Source organism: Eschrichtius robustus, chromosome 4 (assembly GCF_028021215.1).
Source record: "Eschrichtius robustus isolate mEscRob2 chromosome 4, mEscRob2.pri, whole genome shotgun sequence".
NCBI lineage: Eukaryota > Metazoa > Chordata > Mammalia > Artiodactyla > Eschrichtiidae > Eschrichtius > Eschrichtius robustus.
In genome coordinates this window covers 99,218,972-99,236,553 of record NC_090827.1, presented here as the reverse complement: position 1 = coordinate 99,236,553, position 17,582 = coordinate 99,218,972, and the positions used below count along the sequence as shown (strand labels likewise).

Genomic DNA, 17,582 nt, shown 5'->3' with positions numbered 1-17,582 from the left:
ACGTCTTTGTAGAAAATATGTGTCCCATATTTTAAATGAATTTTTAAAAATTTTACTTAAGTCATTTCATCACGCTTGCATATTTTTTAAAGGTAATGCCGTTACATGCTAGATTTGTCAGTAGTTATTTTGAATAAAAAGTTTCAAGGAACTGAGGCTGTGTTGTTTTTGTTTGAATACTAATTTCTCTGAAGATTTAATAAGCATTTATATAAAATTAATTGTAATTTTGTTGATTTAAAGTTGAAGGTCACATTTAACATGGCTTGTTACTTCTTTGCTCTGAAAAGCAGGACATTTTACTTAAATAAAACTCATTACATGTATCCTCATCACAAAAGTAGGGCTTATACCTTCCATAGAGAAGGTTTAGTTCCTTTGTATAATACATGTTAGTTTCTTTTTAGGTTTTATGGGTGTTGTTAGCTGCACTAGAGTTCTCCAGGTTTACTAAAACCATGTATTAGTTTTTACTTATATTTTTCAATGCTACTCATAAGAAGTTATGAGGGTGAATATTTTATGCTAATTTTGCAGGTGAGGAAGTTAAGAACCAAAGATTAAGTTAAGAGGTTTGCTGAAGGTTACATGGTTACTGCAGTGAAATTGAGATTAGAGCTCATGTCTGTTGCCAGAGTTGATGGTATTATGATTATTTAGGGAATATATGGGCTGATAGGTAGACAGTTACATGTGATTATAATAGTTATGCATAAAAATGCTGTGAAAGTGGAGAATAGGAAATACCTGTTAAGCAGTCAGGAAGGCTTTATAGAGGGGGTTAATCACTAGTGAAGTGATTCTTCAGGGATCAGAATGTGCTTTGTATTTCACGCTGTGGTCATTGGGCTTTATTCTTTGGGGGATTGGGAGGTACTGAAGGATTTCAGCAGGAGGGGTGATGTGACCATCTTCATATTCTAAAGATATGGTGGCCGTAAAAGGGGATACATTTGTAGCGTGGTGGTACTAGAGATAGGGAGACCATTACAGGAAAGCTGTGGGGGAAGTGATGAAGTTATCTCTGATGGCAGCAGTGGAGAGGAGGAGAGGAGGGAACTGGATTTGAGCTTTTAATAGTCAGACAACATGCAGATGTTGTTCTCACTTCTTCCATCCCCCACCCACCCCGCCCCCATCAGAAAAAGAGCTAAAAGTTTGCGTTTAGAAAACTGACCCAGTTCTGATCATCTTCAGATTGCTGATCTGCAAAGAGCTTTGATCTTAATTGTTAAGGGTATAGCTGCATTTAGGATAGAAATCATGTCTTTTAGTGACAAAGCTCTTTCTTTGGATGGAAGCTAAATTTATGCCTGGATTATGGTAATAGTGTAAATAAGACTTTTCAATATAGGATCTACACAGTCACATCATTTCAGGAAGCAAAGCTAACATTACTTAAAATGATCAGTACTATTTTATGAATGACTTCTTTCATTCCATTCTAGATCATTCTAAGTCATTTCTTAGAAATTTCTGATTGAGTTTTGTAGGCAGGAAGAATGCTGTAATTGTCAGTCTTTTTGATATCATGTCCTTCTAGGCCAGATTCTACCTATTTGATGCCACCCTGTGTCTTGTCCTTTCCTCATATCCTGAAATGGAAGGGACCTGTTGCAATGTTCCCATCTGTCATGTGGTAGGTGGAGTTTTCTTGGATTGTCTGTAAGAACAGTCTTCCTATTGCTAATTGGGCCAAAAAAAATAACAGGTTTATAATAATATGAGTTTAGTTTTTAGTATCTAATCATTCAGAGATTTAGTTTATATAGCTTTCTCTAAAATTATGAAATACAAAGGAAAATGATGCATAGTTATATTTATGCTTGATAATCAATAAGGTCTTTTTCTGATTGATGACATATCTATTTAATGGAGGCTGCATACCATAGTGGAGTGAATGAGAGTTCTAGAAATTAGTAAAACTTACCTTGTAAATATTTTTGTAATCTGCCCCATTGTATCTCACCTTATTAGCACAATCTTAGTTTAGACCTTGGGGCTTGGCATAATAAAATAACTTGTCTCTCTGCCCTCAGTCTGTTGTCCTTGAATCCACACTCTGCAGCTACCTGAATATCCTATAGAAAACGCAAATCTGACACCATCCCACCCATGTATCCATGAGTCTATTGTTGCTAGTGAGTTCTGCTAAATGCTTAAATTTGTGACATAACCGGAGTGGCTCCTTGAATATTTAATTTCCATGAAGTCTTGCTAGCTCCAACAATTTGACACACACACCCACGCACGTACTTGACTTCTGTAAAATATTTTAATGCATTCATTTCTTTTTATGCTTTAAGTACTGTTTACTTATTTACTAATAACTTGTTGATAGTATATATTAAAATACCTGATATAGGTTGATGTTAATTGAGATGGGTATAAAATTATGAAAAGATAGAAAATAGGACACATAACTGATAGTAAATAAGAAAGCGGCACAGATCTCTGTCAACCATCTTCATAATTCTTTTTTTTTTTTAAATTTATTTATTTATTTTATTTTTGGCTGCATTGGGTCTTTGTTGCTGCTCACGGGCTTTCTCTAGTTGTGGCGAGCAGGGGCTACTCTTCGTTGCGGTGCGTGGGCTTCTCATTGCGGTGGCTTCTCTTGTTGCAGAGCACGGGCTCTAGACGCACAGGCTTCAGTAGTTGTAGCACGTGGGCTTCAGTAGTTGTGGCTCGCGGGCTCTAGAGTGCAGGCTCAGTAGTTGTGGCGCATGGCCTTAGTTGCTCCGCGGCATGTGGGATCTTCCAGGACCAGGGATTGAACCCGTATCCCCTGCATTGGCAGGCGGATTCTTAACCACAGTGCCACCAGGGAAGTCCCTTTTATACAATTTTTAAAGGTTACTTTCCATTTACTGTTATTACAAAATATTAGCTGTGTTCCCTGTGTTGCACGGTACATCCTTGAACCCAGTAGTTTGTACTTCTCACTTCCCCACCCATATATTGCCCCCTCCCCGCCCAGGCACTATAGAGCAGACTCTATATCTGAGTCTGTCTTTTTTGTTATATTCACTAGTTTGTTGTATTTTTTAGATTCCACATATAAGTGATAGCATACAGTATTTGTCTTTCTCTGTCTCACTTATTTCACTCAGCATAATACCTTCCATATCTATTCATGTTGCTGCGAATGGCAAAATTTCATTCTTTTTTATAGCTGAGTAGTATTCCATTTTATTTATATACCACATCTTCTTTATCCATTCATCTGTTGGTGGACACTTAGGTTGCTTCCATATCTTGGCAATTGTAAATAATACTGCTATGAACATTGGGGTGCATGTATCTTTTTGAATTAGTGTTCTGATTTTTTTTTTTTTTTTTTGTATATATACCCAGGAGTGGAATTGCTGGGCCAAATGGTAGTTCTATTTTTAGTGTTTTGAGAAACCTCTGTACTGTTTTCCACAGTGGCTGCACCAATTTACATTCCCACCAACGGTGTACAAGGGTTCCCTTTTCTCCATATCCTCGCCAACATTTTTTATTTGTGTTCTTTTTGACGATAGCCATTCTGACAAGTGTGAGGTGATAATCTCGTTGTGGATTTGATTTGCATTTCTCTGATGATTACTGATGGTGAGAATGTTTTTCATGTGCCTGTTGGCTATCTGCATTTCCTCTTTGGAAAAATGTCTATTCAGTCCTTCTGCACATTCTTTAATTGAGTGTTTTTTTTTTTTTAAAATCACCTTTTTTAAAAAAAATTTATTGAATTTTGGCTGCGTTGGGTTTTTATTGCTGCGTGCGGGCTTTCTCTAGTTGTGGAGAGTGGGGGCTACTCTTCGTTGTGGTGTGTGGGCTTCCCATTGTGGTGGCTTCTCTTGTTGTGGAACATGGGCTCTAGGCACACAGGCTTCAGTAGTTGTGGCACGCGTGCTCAGTAGTTGTGGCTCACGGGCTCTAGAGTGCAGGCTCAGCAGTTGTGGCACACAGGCTTAGTTGCTCCGTGGCATGTGGGGTATTCCTCGACCAGGACTTGAACCTGTATCCCCTGCATTGGCAGGTGGATTCTTAACCACTGTGCCACCAGGGAAGCCCGAGTGGTTTGTTTTTTGATGTTGAGTTATATGAGCTATTTATATATGTTGGAAATTAATCCCTTATTGGTCATATCATTTGCAAATATTTTCTCCCATTCATCAGGTTGTCTTTTTGTTGATGGTTCCCCTTGCTGTACAAAAGCTTTTAAGTTTAGGTAGGTCCAATTTGATTATTTTTGCTTTTATTTCCTTTACTTTAGGAGGCAGATCCAAAAAAATATTGCTGTGATATATATCAAAGAGTGTTCCACCTATGTTTTCCTCTAGGAGTTTTATAGTATCTGGTCTTACATTTGGGTCTTTAGTCCATTTTGAGTTTATTTTTGTATATGGGTTAGAGAATGTTCTAATTTCATTCTTTTACATGTAGCTGTCCAGTTTTCCCAGAACCACTTATTGGAGAGACTGTCTTCTCCATTGTATATTCTTGCTTCCTTTCTTATAGATCAATTGACCATAAGTGTGTGGGTTTATTTCTGGGATCTCTATTATGTTCCATTGATCTGTGTCTGTTTTTGTGCCAGTATCCTACTGTTTTGATTACTGTAGCTTTGTAGTATAGTCTGAAGTCAGGAAACATGATTCCTCTAGCTCTGTTCTTTCTCAAGATTGTTTTGGCTGGAGTGTATTTTAACAGAGAAAAGGAGGAGAGAAATTCAAGATGGTAAGTTAGCAATGTTTTTGAGGAGATTTTCTGCAAAGGGGAGTAGTAAAGTGGAATTGAGAGTGTTTTACCTTTTTTTTTTTTTTAAAGGATGGGAGAAAAGCATGTTTATATTCTGATGCCAATGATCCACTGAGAACAAAATGTTAAGGATGAATACGTGGAGTAGTGCTCTTGAGGAGCTCGATGGGATAAGATTTAGTTCACGAGTGTAGGGATTGGCATTATATAGAAACTTGGATAATTCCTCTGTGTTAATAGGCCAGAGGCACAGTATGAGGTGTAGACGCTGGGAGGTAGTTCGATGGGTCATGAGAGTTTGTGGAAGATCTCTTCTAATTGCTTCATTAAATTTTTTTTTTTCTTTCAGTGAAGCACAGGAAGCAGAGTCATTGCCATGAATAAGGGTGGGGAGAAGACATTGAGGGTTGAGGATCAGGAAGATGTGAAATAGAGTGGGAGAGTGAATAGACCAGGGAGTTACTGTATGATTGCCTGGCAACATTAAGGGTGCCGTTGAAGTTTGTGGCTATGGATTTAAGGCATCATGATCAGCTGTGTTTAGATGCATGGGTATAGATGCACAGTAGGTGGAGAATTAGGTTTTTCTTTAGTTGTTGTGGCTTTGCTAACCAAGAATGATGAAGTGAGAGAATGGCAAGGGAGTTGAGGGTGTTTGCAGAGGAGTGATTATAATGGGTGGCCATGGATTTAGCTATAAAAGGAAGGGAGAGAAATCGTTAACGATGAGGGACAGTAATCCATGCGAGAGATGATGACTCTGAATAGGGTCTACGTAATAGGTCTGCATAATGTTTCACAGGTAGAACCAACAGGTTTCCTGAGGTTGGATGTGACGTGTGTGAGTGTCGTCAAGAATGACCTTAGAGTTTTTGAACCTTAGCACTTGTAAGAATGGAGTTGCTGTCAGCTAAAGTGCTTGGTACTTTATCACATTTGGTGGTTTGGTTATATTTTGTTGATTTGATTGTTCCATATAAAAAGAGAACTTTTCTAGTGTAATTAAAGGTAGGCAGATATAAATATAAACTAGCTTAACCCATGACCACTCATCAAGTTTCTATATTGATTCACTCATTCGGTTCATACTTACTGAGTACTTGTTATGTTTCAGGTGATGTTCTAGGTGATGGGAATATAGCACAAAATATTCTTTTTGGGTATTTTTAAAACTAAGAAGTCTTTTTCTTTTGACAGATTGTGAGATATAGGGAAAAATTAAGTTCTTTGGATTTGGACAGACCTAGGTTGAATTTCAATAAAATGATTAAAGCTTTTCACTGTGGGTAAATTACTTTACATATGAGAGTCTTGGCTAATTCATTGTGAGAAGTGGTAGCATGATTCCAACTTGGTAGGGTTGTTGAGAGAAGTAGAATTAGATAACCAAGTAAAGCACCTGGCATATAAGTTACCCAACAAATACTCTGCTCCCTCTTTATCTTCTCTCTTTGTATTTTAGGGTGTATTTGGTTTTGGGATCGGCCAAAAGATATTTAGAGTTAAGTCTAATTAAAAACGAATGTTTTTGATATCTGTTAAGGTAATAGTAATATTGATATTATAGGAAGAGTACACTTAGATTGCAGGAGACTTGGCATTGAATTCCTACTGTGCTGTTTAATTTCAACAGGAACCTTACCTTTCTGGATAATAATAAAAAGTATCTATTGAGTGTTGTTTATGAAGTTCCAAGTATGTGCCACACACTGTATTAGGTGTTTTATATACAGATGTCTTATTTAATTCTAACAGCAACCTTGCAAATTTACTGTTATTCCCATTTTACAGATGAAGAAGTTAAGGCAAATAAGTTAAATAACTTTCCTGAGGTTATATAATAAGAGGCAGAATGAGAATGAATTAAAAGTTCTTTTTCCTCCTACAGAGTGCTCAACATTTCTCATCTGAAAAATTGGGATACTGATTTTATTTTTGACTGTTGTTAAATTCTCACACTGAGAGAGAAGTGAAACAGAGAAGTGAAACAGTTGGATCAATGCCTGGCAGTAACAACAACGTTCTCTTTATTTCCTGAGGTGTTGATGTAGGTAGAATGGTTTTAATGGTCTTTGTTCTCCATAGCTTATGTTTTGCTTATAGCTTTTTAAAAAATTGTGGTAAAATATATATAACATAAAATTTACCATTTAAACCATTTTAAGTATATAATTCAGTGGCATTAAGTACATGCACAGTGTTCTGGTTGTAACTTTGAATTATCATTTTCTTCCCTCCAAAACAAATAAAAATAAAGCTATTTCACTACTCTGTGCACATAATGTTGCTAATCAAAATGTTAGTGTTTAGGGCTTCCCTGGTGGCTTAGTGGTTAAGAATCTGCCTGCCAATGAGGGGACATGGGTTCGAGCCCTGGCCTGGGAAGATCCCACATGCCATGGAGCAACTAAGCCCGCATGCCACAACTACTGAGCCTGTGCTCTAGAGCTTGCAAGCCACAACTACTGAGCCCACGTGCCACAATTACTGAAGCCCACGCGCCTAGAGCCCGTGCTGTGCAACAAGAGAAGCCACCGCAATGAGAAGCCCGCGCACCGCAAAAGAGTAGCCCCCGTTCGCCGCTACTAGAGAAAGCCCGTGCACAGCAATGAAGACCCAATGCAGCCATAAATAAATAAGTAAACAGATAGATAAATAAAGTTAGTGTTTATAGCATCCTGGGAAACTAGGAGTCAGTAAATAAGTGTATGCATGCATCTGTTTACTTTTGTTTTTTGCACCTAGTCAACAGTATTTTCCTGCATATGACAGATACAGCAAAGTTATACTCAGATACAGTATTGCTTTCTAGGAGGTTATAGTGTAAAACACAGTGGGAAAAATTAGGCAGCTGTCAGTGAATCTAGAGATAAATACAGCTGCATAAATACTTCTCACTTATTTACATACATTAAAGGAACATATTGGTTAACCATGAATATAAGTGTAGATATTTTTGGGTTGAGGAATGTGTTGGTAAATGAATTGCATATTAAGATAGTTTTGAGGCAGAGGCATGACCTTGTCTCCTACCTTTAGAGAGGCTCTTTGAGAAGATTAGCAGGAACTTTTTGAGGTGGCAAGGACAAGATGCTTTGTGAGGGTGGGGGAATAAGTGGGAGTGAAATAATCAGAAGATGGTAAGTTGAAAAATATCCCTGGAAAGTGGGAAAGGACCTAAGTAACTGAGTTTGTATCAGATAGTCTGTTTAAAACATTTGGAAGGTATAAGTGAACTTAGCAATTTTTAAGGGAAATTTTTAGCTAACAGATGAGGGGAAAGTTCTTTCTTTTTACAAGAGTCAGACTAATTAATGAGTACTTTGTAAACAAAGTCAGTGATTCAGAGCTCCAAGAGGCAGTCATCAATCAGAAAGGGTTTCAAAATAAAGGCTCTTTATTTTCTTTTCAGTGTAATACTTAAGCCATAATTTGATATATCAGCAGTGGTTTCTCAGCCCTGTTGTTGGTGAGGTCTGTCTCCTTTGTTGAACTTTTCAAAAATCTGAGTTAAACATTTGAGATTCAGAATCCATCTGCATTTTTATAGCATCCTGGTATAGCGTTGTGTATACCAGTTACAATTTTCTTTTTCTCATTTGTTGTTCTGGCATGTAATATACTTTCAGTAAATATTAGCATAGTTTGAATATCTACCATATACCGGGAAATATAATAGATTATGGGTTGAAACTTCTCTTTAAAAAAGTATGTGGCAGCCTTTATTATTTATTTATTAGACTTTTTGAGAAACATCCATTAATCCTCCTATATGCCAGGTGTTGGTGATATGCTAGACATTGGGATAATAAGAGAAATAAGGCAGACTCTGCCTTAAAGAGGATATCAAAAAAGAAAGAAGACATTATTCACTTTCTTTTTGAGTTTGAATCAGATTGTTGGTTTATTGAAAAATGACACCAAACAGTTACCTCTGAAGATTTTAGAGAAAATTTGCTCTCAAAATATTCAGATTGAAGTATTTGATTTGATAAATGCTTGAACTATTAATGGAAGTACTAAGTATGAACAATATTTATTTAAAATTTTTCTCTCAGTGGTAGTAATTAAGAAAATCCTAATCATGAGACTCATAAATAGTTGCCAGCGTGGTAAGCCACGTTCTTGGCAGTATATGATGTTGCACATTGTTAATGGGCTACAGTCATTGGTTTGTGATTAAAAGTCGGCTGGCTCTCCTTCTTAGTTCTTTTCTGCATGAAATTTGCTGACCTTAAAGGTATTATGGGAGGGAAACTAGCTTTAAAGGCTGGATTTACTTTTTCAGTTTCATTTATTTCTTAAGCTCTTATTTTCTTACATTTCTGAACTGTATTCCTTGCCTATATCAATTGACTGGGACAACAAAATATAGAATATGGCATAAATATTTATGCCTCTAGTAAAGGCTTAATGGAATCACATTTGGCGCATTTTGTAACTCTATGTTGTTTGGTTTCACTCAGCCAAATAGAAGTGTACCTTTGTTTTACCTAGACTTTTAGTTCATTCTAAAAATGTCAGTCATATTTGTCTCCTTCCTCTCACTACATTCAGTTGTCACTTCAGTCTGACCTCTTCCATCTATCCTCACTGCTGTGGTTGTAGTTTATGTTGTTACTTCCTGCCTGTACTGTTGGAATAGGCATTCACTGGTAACAAGCATGTAAACTGAGACTATAGTTTTTTCTCTAGATTAAAATAAAACTGACTATATGGAAAGCATTTGTTGAACTTGAAAGCACTACACAAAATATAAGTTGTGATTTCTGTTATATTTGCCATCAAGTCACAGTTCACTTAAAAATGATCAGTGGCTTCTTTTAGACTCTTCTTTCTTGGTTCATTGTCATTCACTGACTGATAACCCCAAGCCATCTTTCCAGATTCACATCCTACTGCTCCTCCACCCACGCTTGCTAGTGTTTTATTCCTCCCTCTGGGCAGTACTGTTAGCTGGCAGAGGGCAGTTGCTTGTTGTGTGGGACCGGCCTCCCCACCCCTCCGCTGAAGGCCTGCAGCAGCAGCTGGAGGAGCGGTGAGCAGCGAGGAGCACTGAGTAGCACTCTCAGTAGAGAGCCAGACTGCTTTTTGTGGGTCCCAGATGTCATCTTATTTCCTCTTTGGGTTTGTTCTTGTTTTCTCTTTTTCTAGCCCCACTTATTAAAATCCAATTTCTCTTTCCTAATACCACCAAAAATGCAATTGCTTGCATGCAAAAGCCAGTCAGCCATAATTATTTATTAGGAGTGGTACTGTATAATAATAATGTACATATATTATAACATATATAATAATAGTAATAATATATAGTAATGAATAAAACAAGCTTAGTCCTTGCCTTCATGAAATTTTATCTTTGCTGCTAAAGTATAAGGGCCTTGAATCTTAAGTATTTTAAAGTTCCCTTCCATTTTTTTTTTATAATATGTTGTATATTTTGTTCATTAAGTATTTAAACAGCAGTATTTGACAGTGAAAAAATAGACTTTATACTTTAGGCTCTTGGGGGCCACTGAATAGTTTTAATTGGAGCAGGAGTAATATTAGTAGATTTTTACTAACACTTAAGAGTTAACTTTAGTACTATAAAGAGGTGAGGGGTTTTATTGTCACTTTCTACATCTTAGTTTTCTAATCAGCCAAGTAATTTCGTGAAAAGTTTTTCTCTTCCAAACGTTTATATTGGAAACCAGTTAGGTAAGTAATGCAGTAAACATATTTTTTGAGCGCTTACTATGTGCCAGGCACTGTTCTAGGCACTCAGAAAAGAGCAACAATCAAAAGCAAAGCCTTTCATCTCATGATTGCATTATAGTGGAGGATTGGACAGTAAGAAAATAAATAACATAATATGTGCACTGTGATTAAGTGCTGTGAAGAAAAATATAGCAAATAGAAAAGGGGAAGGCTATTTTAGATAGGGAAATAAGATGACCTCTGAGCAAAAACATTTGTGCTGGAATGAAAGAAGTTACCAACAGTGGGTGTACATGGGAGAAAGAGCTTTGCAGGTCAAGGATACTGCAAGTAGGGGGTTTCAGTGAGTAACTTATTAATATTTTTTCCCCTTTATTGTCACTTTAGAATAATCTGTAGATCCCTCCATAATCTGGCCCTCAATGATATTATCAGTCTTTTCTCTTAATTACCTAGTCAAATGGTAATAATAATGCCTATTTTATGAACAAAGTGAAATATATAATATATAATTTATATATACATTTATGTAATATGTTATAGACACTCTGTAATTGATAGTTATTGTCATCATTATTTTGTTAGTATAATAACTATTAGTAGCTTATGTTCTTGCCTATTCATGTCTCCCTAGAGAACACTTGCTCATCTTTCAAGAATCAATGTAAATATCACCTTCTCCTCAAATCTTCTTCTTGCTATACAGGACTACTCCCTTAGTTTTACTGCCATTATATATTTATTACATGTCTGTCATTGCACTTGCCATATTTAAGTTTATTTGTTTGTTTTTACCCTTTGTATACCTGGCTTCTAACCTGAAGTCTGGCATTTATGTATTTTGCTAGATAAGTAACAAATAAGTAACAAATATATGTTTAAACTTTCAACATATGTCTGTTACTGTGGTAATATACTTATTGTAAAGGTTTGTTCAAGGGGAGTGTGAATTAAAGGTACGTTTTTATCAAAAGGAGAAGTAATCTAAGAAGTGTAGGTCTGTATTCTAGATTATGTCTGTCTTTTATGAGGTATCTATAGTGATCCCCTTCCTTGGGACACATTTATGCTTCTTGGTTCTCTCTGCTTCTCAGCCAGGTCCTGGCAGTATCTGTGATAGCAATCCTTTATTCTTCTCTGACACTGGTGACACTGACGCATTTATGTTCATTATACTGACACTCGAACATGAATTGGAGTCTTGAAGACTGGTGTGAATCCCAGGTCTGTCATTTCTAGGGGTGTGATCTTAAGAAAGTAACTCATTAGTCTCATTTCCTCATCTGAAAAATGGAGATAATATGTTCCTCACACAGGGTTGTAGGGATTACATTATGTACATAAAAGAGCATTGGCTTCTAGAATATATCAGATGTTTCTTATTAGGTGAAATCATTTTAATTCAGTAACTCTGTTTCTGCAGAATCAGATTGAGTGTTTGTTTGGCTTTGGGTAGAGGAAAACAAGGTGGAATTTAACAATGGTGTTGATTGCTGACTTTGGTTAAGTCTTACTCTGTTTCAGCTGATTCCTTTTTTTCTCAGTGGAATGTGCTGGTCTTGATCCAGAGAAAAGAAAGGAATGCTCAGCATAATAATGCTAGAAAGATACATCCCATCATGTTGCATTTAACACAAGGGGAGGGCACCAAGGGGAGGAAATTTGTCTTAGTTGGGTGTCCAGCACCAAGTACAGGGCCTGGCACATGACAGGCACTCCATATCATGTTTAAATGAACAAGTGAATTCTGTTTAGATGAGAAACCTGTTCTGGCTATGGAGTACATAGTGCATTTTGGGTAGCTAAGATAGATGTCTGTAAGATGTTGGCAAAGGAGACTGATTTTGGTATTTTAGCAGTTGTCTTTGAAACCATTATACCTGATTCATTATATGTACAGTTCTTTTATATCATTTTGTATATTTTAAAAGAAATTTAGGTCAGTTAAAAATGATCACTTGTGCTAAAGTAACCTAGAATGGAAACAACTGAGAAAAAGTGAAAAAGACCTTAGAACAGGTAATGGAGTTCAGAATTCACAACTATTCTAAGATTTCTAGGCCTTAAGTCACTGTACCAAAAGGAAATAAAATTTTATGTGGAGAAGTGGATCACTCTTGCCATATCCTCAACCCCTGTTTTTCCTTTTCTTCTGCTGTTCCAACTTGGCAAAACACCAAGCCTTAGAGCAGCCTTCATCATTTACCTCCTCCATTCCTTGGGGGCATGGACTGTTGGGTGCGGCCAGGATTCCTGAAGCACTTCCCCACTGCTGTGGCTCCCAGTCTTGCTTCCATCTTGTCTATTTTCCACTGTCACCAGAATGGTCTTTCTAATGAATCTGTTTGTGTTGGTTCTCTCCTTGAAATCCCTTATGGGCTTCTCAGTTTTCAGGATAAAAATCCAAATTCCTTAGTATGGAAAACCACTTTCAGAGATTTGACCCCTTCTTACCAATCTCCTCTTTTTTTTTTTCTTCCACCCACATATTATCTGTACCAGACATATTAACCAGTTGCATTTTTCTGAGTGTTTCATGTTCTTTTCATGCCACTGAACATATGATGTTTCTTTTTCCAGGCATGCTTTTCTCTCCTTCCCAAGGTCATCAACTACAGGTCCTTTAAAACTCCCCACGGTTACCTCTAGAAAACTTCTGACTTTCGCTTTCCCAATCTGGATTAGGTGCCCTTTCTCCATGCTCTCATAACGCCCTACAATTAATGTTCTCAGTGGTACCTAACCCAATAACGTGCCTTCTTCCTCCCTAGACTGTGAGCTTTTTCGAGTACAGGATACTCTATTATCTCTTTAATTTCTAATGCCTCTCACTGGTTAGCACAGTATGGAAGCCTAGAATTTTGTGATTTAGTTAATGTATGAAGTAACAGAATTTATCAGAGGTCCAGATTGTGCCCAGCTAAGTCCTGGGTATTATGAGCATGTGAGAAATGGAATAACATGGTCCCTGCGCTTTTCATAAGCTTAGTTGTATGGACAAAATGACATTAAGCAATTAAAGGTTAATTAAAAGTACAACATTAAAGGATGATTTGAGAATAAAGATACAGTTGAAAATTTCAAATCCCTTGGCATTTCATTATCTGCTTTTTGCTCTGTTTTTCCTTAATATTTACCACTACTAACATGCTATGCCTTTTATTTATCTTATTATGCTCATCTCCTCCATTAGAATGTAAGTTTTATGAGGAATTCTTACCTCTTTTGTTTACTGTGGTATTTCTAATGCCTGACACATGGTAGGTGCTCAATAGATATTTGTTGAATGTATGGAATGGTGTTCAGAGAAAGAAGTACTCACTAGGAGCCTAGTATTTATGAAATTCTTCATGGAGAAGTTACATCCAGAAGTAGACCCTAAGAGATAGTGTTTTATTAACTAAGTTAATTTAAGTAAAAAACTACCCATTTTGTTTATATATGAGTTTTTTCCAGATCATATGTTCCTCCTAATTTTCTCTCAAGCTTTTTAATGTTTCTGCCGTCCTCACTGTTGACTTCGCTTAGAGAGTTTGACAACAAAGCCTATTTAATCAGAGTGAGTGATGCTGAGCCTTTCCTTATTGCACTAGTTGTAATAACTTTCACTTCATATGTTGGTTAGCAAAATAAATATGTGTTAAAAAATGTCTGCTGGAGGCAGTAGCACGTTGTATACACATCTTCTTCACACCATGTGTTGTTGTGATACCTGAGAGCTTATATTTTATTTTGCATCCATTCAGAATAACTTGTGGGCATATCAGGGTTCTGGATGTCTTGTGAATTAGGGATCATAATTGACCATTATGCCTGTAAGTTCTTAAATTTTAGCAAATCTTAATCAAAGTTTTGAATATTTATACACATATTTATGTCACATAACTTATAATTTCATTTTTAGAGAGTTTCCTTTTCTGTTTCCTTCCCTTCTAAAATTAAAGGAATCAAAATTAAGTTTCAGATTAAAAACTTACAACTATTAGAAATGTTAAATTGCCAAAATGGTCTATAAATAGAACATGCAGGTAATATAGGCTTAAATTGTTTTTTTTTTTTTTTTTAGAGAATTATTAGTTGGTCTCCAGGACTGGCTTCTTTTCTTGTAATTTTTTTTCCTAAGTGCAGAATTAGATATTCTTAGGCCATTATGGCTGCAATAGAGCTTAGTAAACATCTAGTCTACTTGCTTTATTTTAGAGAGGTAACTAAGATACAAGGACAAGTGATTTGTCCACAGTCAGTTAACAGGACCAGGTGATAAACTAGATTTTTAACTATTGTTGAGGAGATAGCCAAACTGTGGCTAACCCTTCTGTTATGCTAATAACCACTTTAAACTTTAAGACCATACTGTTCCTAGAAATACACGTGGATCTGATGATGTTTTAAAAGGATATTATTTTAGTGACCTGGTGGAAGTCAGTTCCTGGAATTTGTCAATCCAGCAGTCAGCCAGATTGGGTGTGAGTGAAGTTTTGGCAGTACTTTTCCATTTTGGTATGTAGACTGTTTACTGGTTGAGTCAACAGGAGGTAATTTTTATTAATCTCATTTTAAGCCATGAAAAACCCCACATTCTCTTTAAATTGTTGGTTTTTGACAACCTAAATGTGAGGATTCACTCATTTTTCATAGGAAAAGGTTTAGCCAATAAATGTATGTTAAGAAAAACATGAAGAACAAGATTTTTAAAAATTCAGTTTTTCCTTGTTGAATCTAAGAAGTTATACATTATATTTTAAAAAGTCATATGGTGGACTCTTGGATTCTGTTAGATAGAAAAATGATAAAAACATGTCTAAGGATCATGTGAAGAGTCTGCATTTCTTTTTCTTGTATTCTTTGTGATGTTTCCCTAGGACTTATGTTTTAAACTGGACTATACAAAAATAGCACCTTGTACTCTGTGATTTTTAGTTTTTTTTTTTTTTTTAAAGGAGGGGGTTTATCTGTTTTGGGGGAGGAATAATTTATGAATATAATGAGCTGGATAAGAAGAAAATGGTTAAAGATGTGGAAGAATGTACACAACCTGAATTTAGTACTGGTTTTAGTTGACTAATATCAATTAAATTGAATTATTTATTTTTAGTCAGTGTGTTCATATATTATACTTTTGATGTGAAGAATACCCTACTAGATGTCTTAAAGCCTCTTAGTTTGACTTAGTCTGAAATTTAATTTGTTGGTTTTGCTTTAAATTACATTCTCTTGACTATAGCCTGTGTTTGGGGATTACAAGTTAGTAATTGCCCTTTGTTCTATTTCAGATCCCTGCATGTCACTGAGTCCACCATGCTTCACAGAAGAAGATAGATTTAGTCTGGAAGCTCTTCAAACAATACATAAACAAATGGATGATGACAAAGATGGTGGAATTGAAGTAGATGAAAGTGATGAAGTAGGTGGAAACCCTTTTTCCCTGGTATTCTCTTAAAACAGAATGACCAAGTTTTTAGTCTTAAATTTTCCCATTATTCCTTGTATGACTCAACTCCTTCATCTTCATCATGTTTAGTTTTTCTCTTTACATTTTAATTTTACCCTTTGTATTTACATGGTTTTTCTTTTTTCTTTTTTTTCACGTCTATACAAGTCTTCTCAGGTTTATAAGAATTCCCAGTCTTGTGTACTTGGGTTTCTCAACATATGTCCTATTCTGACTATATCAGTTATCTATTGCTGCTTTACAGACCACCACAAAATTTAGTGGCCTAAAACAGCAACATTTTGTTATTTCTCCTGATCCTCTGCGTTGACTGGGCTTTGCTGAGCACTTTTTCTGTTCCTGTAGTTATGGCCTGAGGTCACTGTGGCAGTTGCATTCAGTTGCCAGCTCTGCTGGGCTGGAATATCTCAGATGACCTCTTTTCCATCAGAGTCTCTCTCCATCCAGTCTCTTATCATTCAGGAGTCTAGCTCAAGCTTCCTTACAGCATGGCATCCAGCTTCCAGGTGGCAGTGTTCCAAGAAAACAAGTTCCCATGTGAAAGTGCTTATCATGCCCTTGCTTGCCAATGCCTGTTAATATCAAATTGGCTTAAAGCAAGTTATTTGGCTGAGCTCAGAGTCTGTGTGGGAAAGGATTATACAAGGATATGAATACCAGGAGATGTGGTTTACTGGGGGTCACCAATGTCCTAATCTACAGTACTCACCATACAAATAAATAGCGCTTTATTTCTTAAGCATTCTCATCTTACCCCTGTCTAGTGTCCCTTTTAGTTTTCTTCTTAGAGGTTGTTTTCTTTATTTGACTATGGTCTCATTCTAGCCAAATTCCCTGGTCATTTTTTAGTTCTTTTCACCCTTTTTGTTGTATTCGTCACTGTTGAGATGCTTCTCTTTCAGTTTACGTAATACTAAATTACACTATTTTCTACATTATTATCTAATGTTGTATAACAGTGACATCCTCTCATCACATTTTTATCTAATCACATTGTTATGTAACGGAAACATTCTCTAAAGATCAATTTTTGACCTGCTGTATAAAACATTTACCTTGAGAATGCTCACCCATTTTTAGGTTACTCCTGATTCCTCCATCTCTAAGCCAGTCCAGATTCTGACCTACATATATTGCTTTCTGCCTGACATCTTTTGAGGGCTCTTTTGTTTTCAGCTTAGTTTATCTAAAGCAAAATCCCAGATCTTCTCTTTGAAATCCCTCACTGTTCAATGGCAATTGTGGACCTACTTCTCCTCAGTTTTTACTCTTTTATTTTATTTTTTTAAAGTTTATTTTATTTATTTTTAAGTTTTGGCCGCGTTGGGTCTTTGTTGCTATGCGCGGGCTTTCTCTAGTTGTGGCGAGCGGGGGCTACTCTTCATTGCAGCGCGCGGGCTCCTCATTGCGGTGGCTTCTGTTGCGGAGCACGGGCTCTAGGTGCGCGGGCTTCAGTAGTTGTGGCACATGGGCTCAGTAGTTGTGGCTCGCGGCTCATGGGCTCTAGAACGCAGGCTTAGTAGTTGTGGTGCATGGACTTCGTTGCTATGTGGCATGTGGTATCTTCCTGGACCAGGGCTTGAACCGTGTCACCTGTGTTGGCAGGTGGATTCTTAACCGCTGTGCCACTAAGGAAGTACCAGTTTTTTTTTTTTTTTAAAAGGAACTCCTTTATTTACTTATT

At 36.6% G+C, this 17,582-nt stretch overlaps 1 protein-coding gene across 1 annotated transcript in view; it reads left to right on the top strand.

Moving 5' to 3' along the window:
- The window catches only part of STIM2 (stromal interaction molecule 2), a 162,784-nt gene that overhangs the window by 43,155 nt on the left and 102,047 nt on the right, over positions 1-17,582 (top strand). Inside the window, exon 2 of the mRNA XM_068543126.1 lies at positions 15,720-15,850. Coding sequence (XP_068399227.1) covers positions 15,720-15,850 — 131 coding nt within the window. The remainder of the gene's footprint in view (positions 1-15,719; positions 15,851-17,582) is intronic.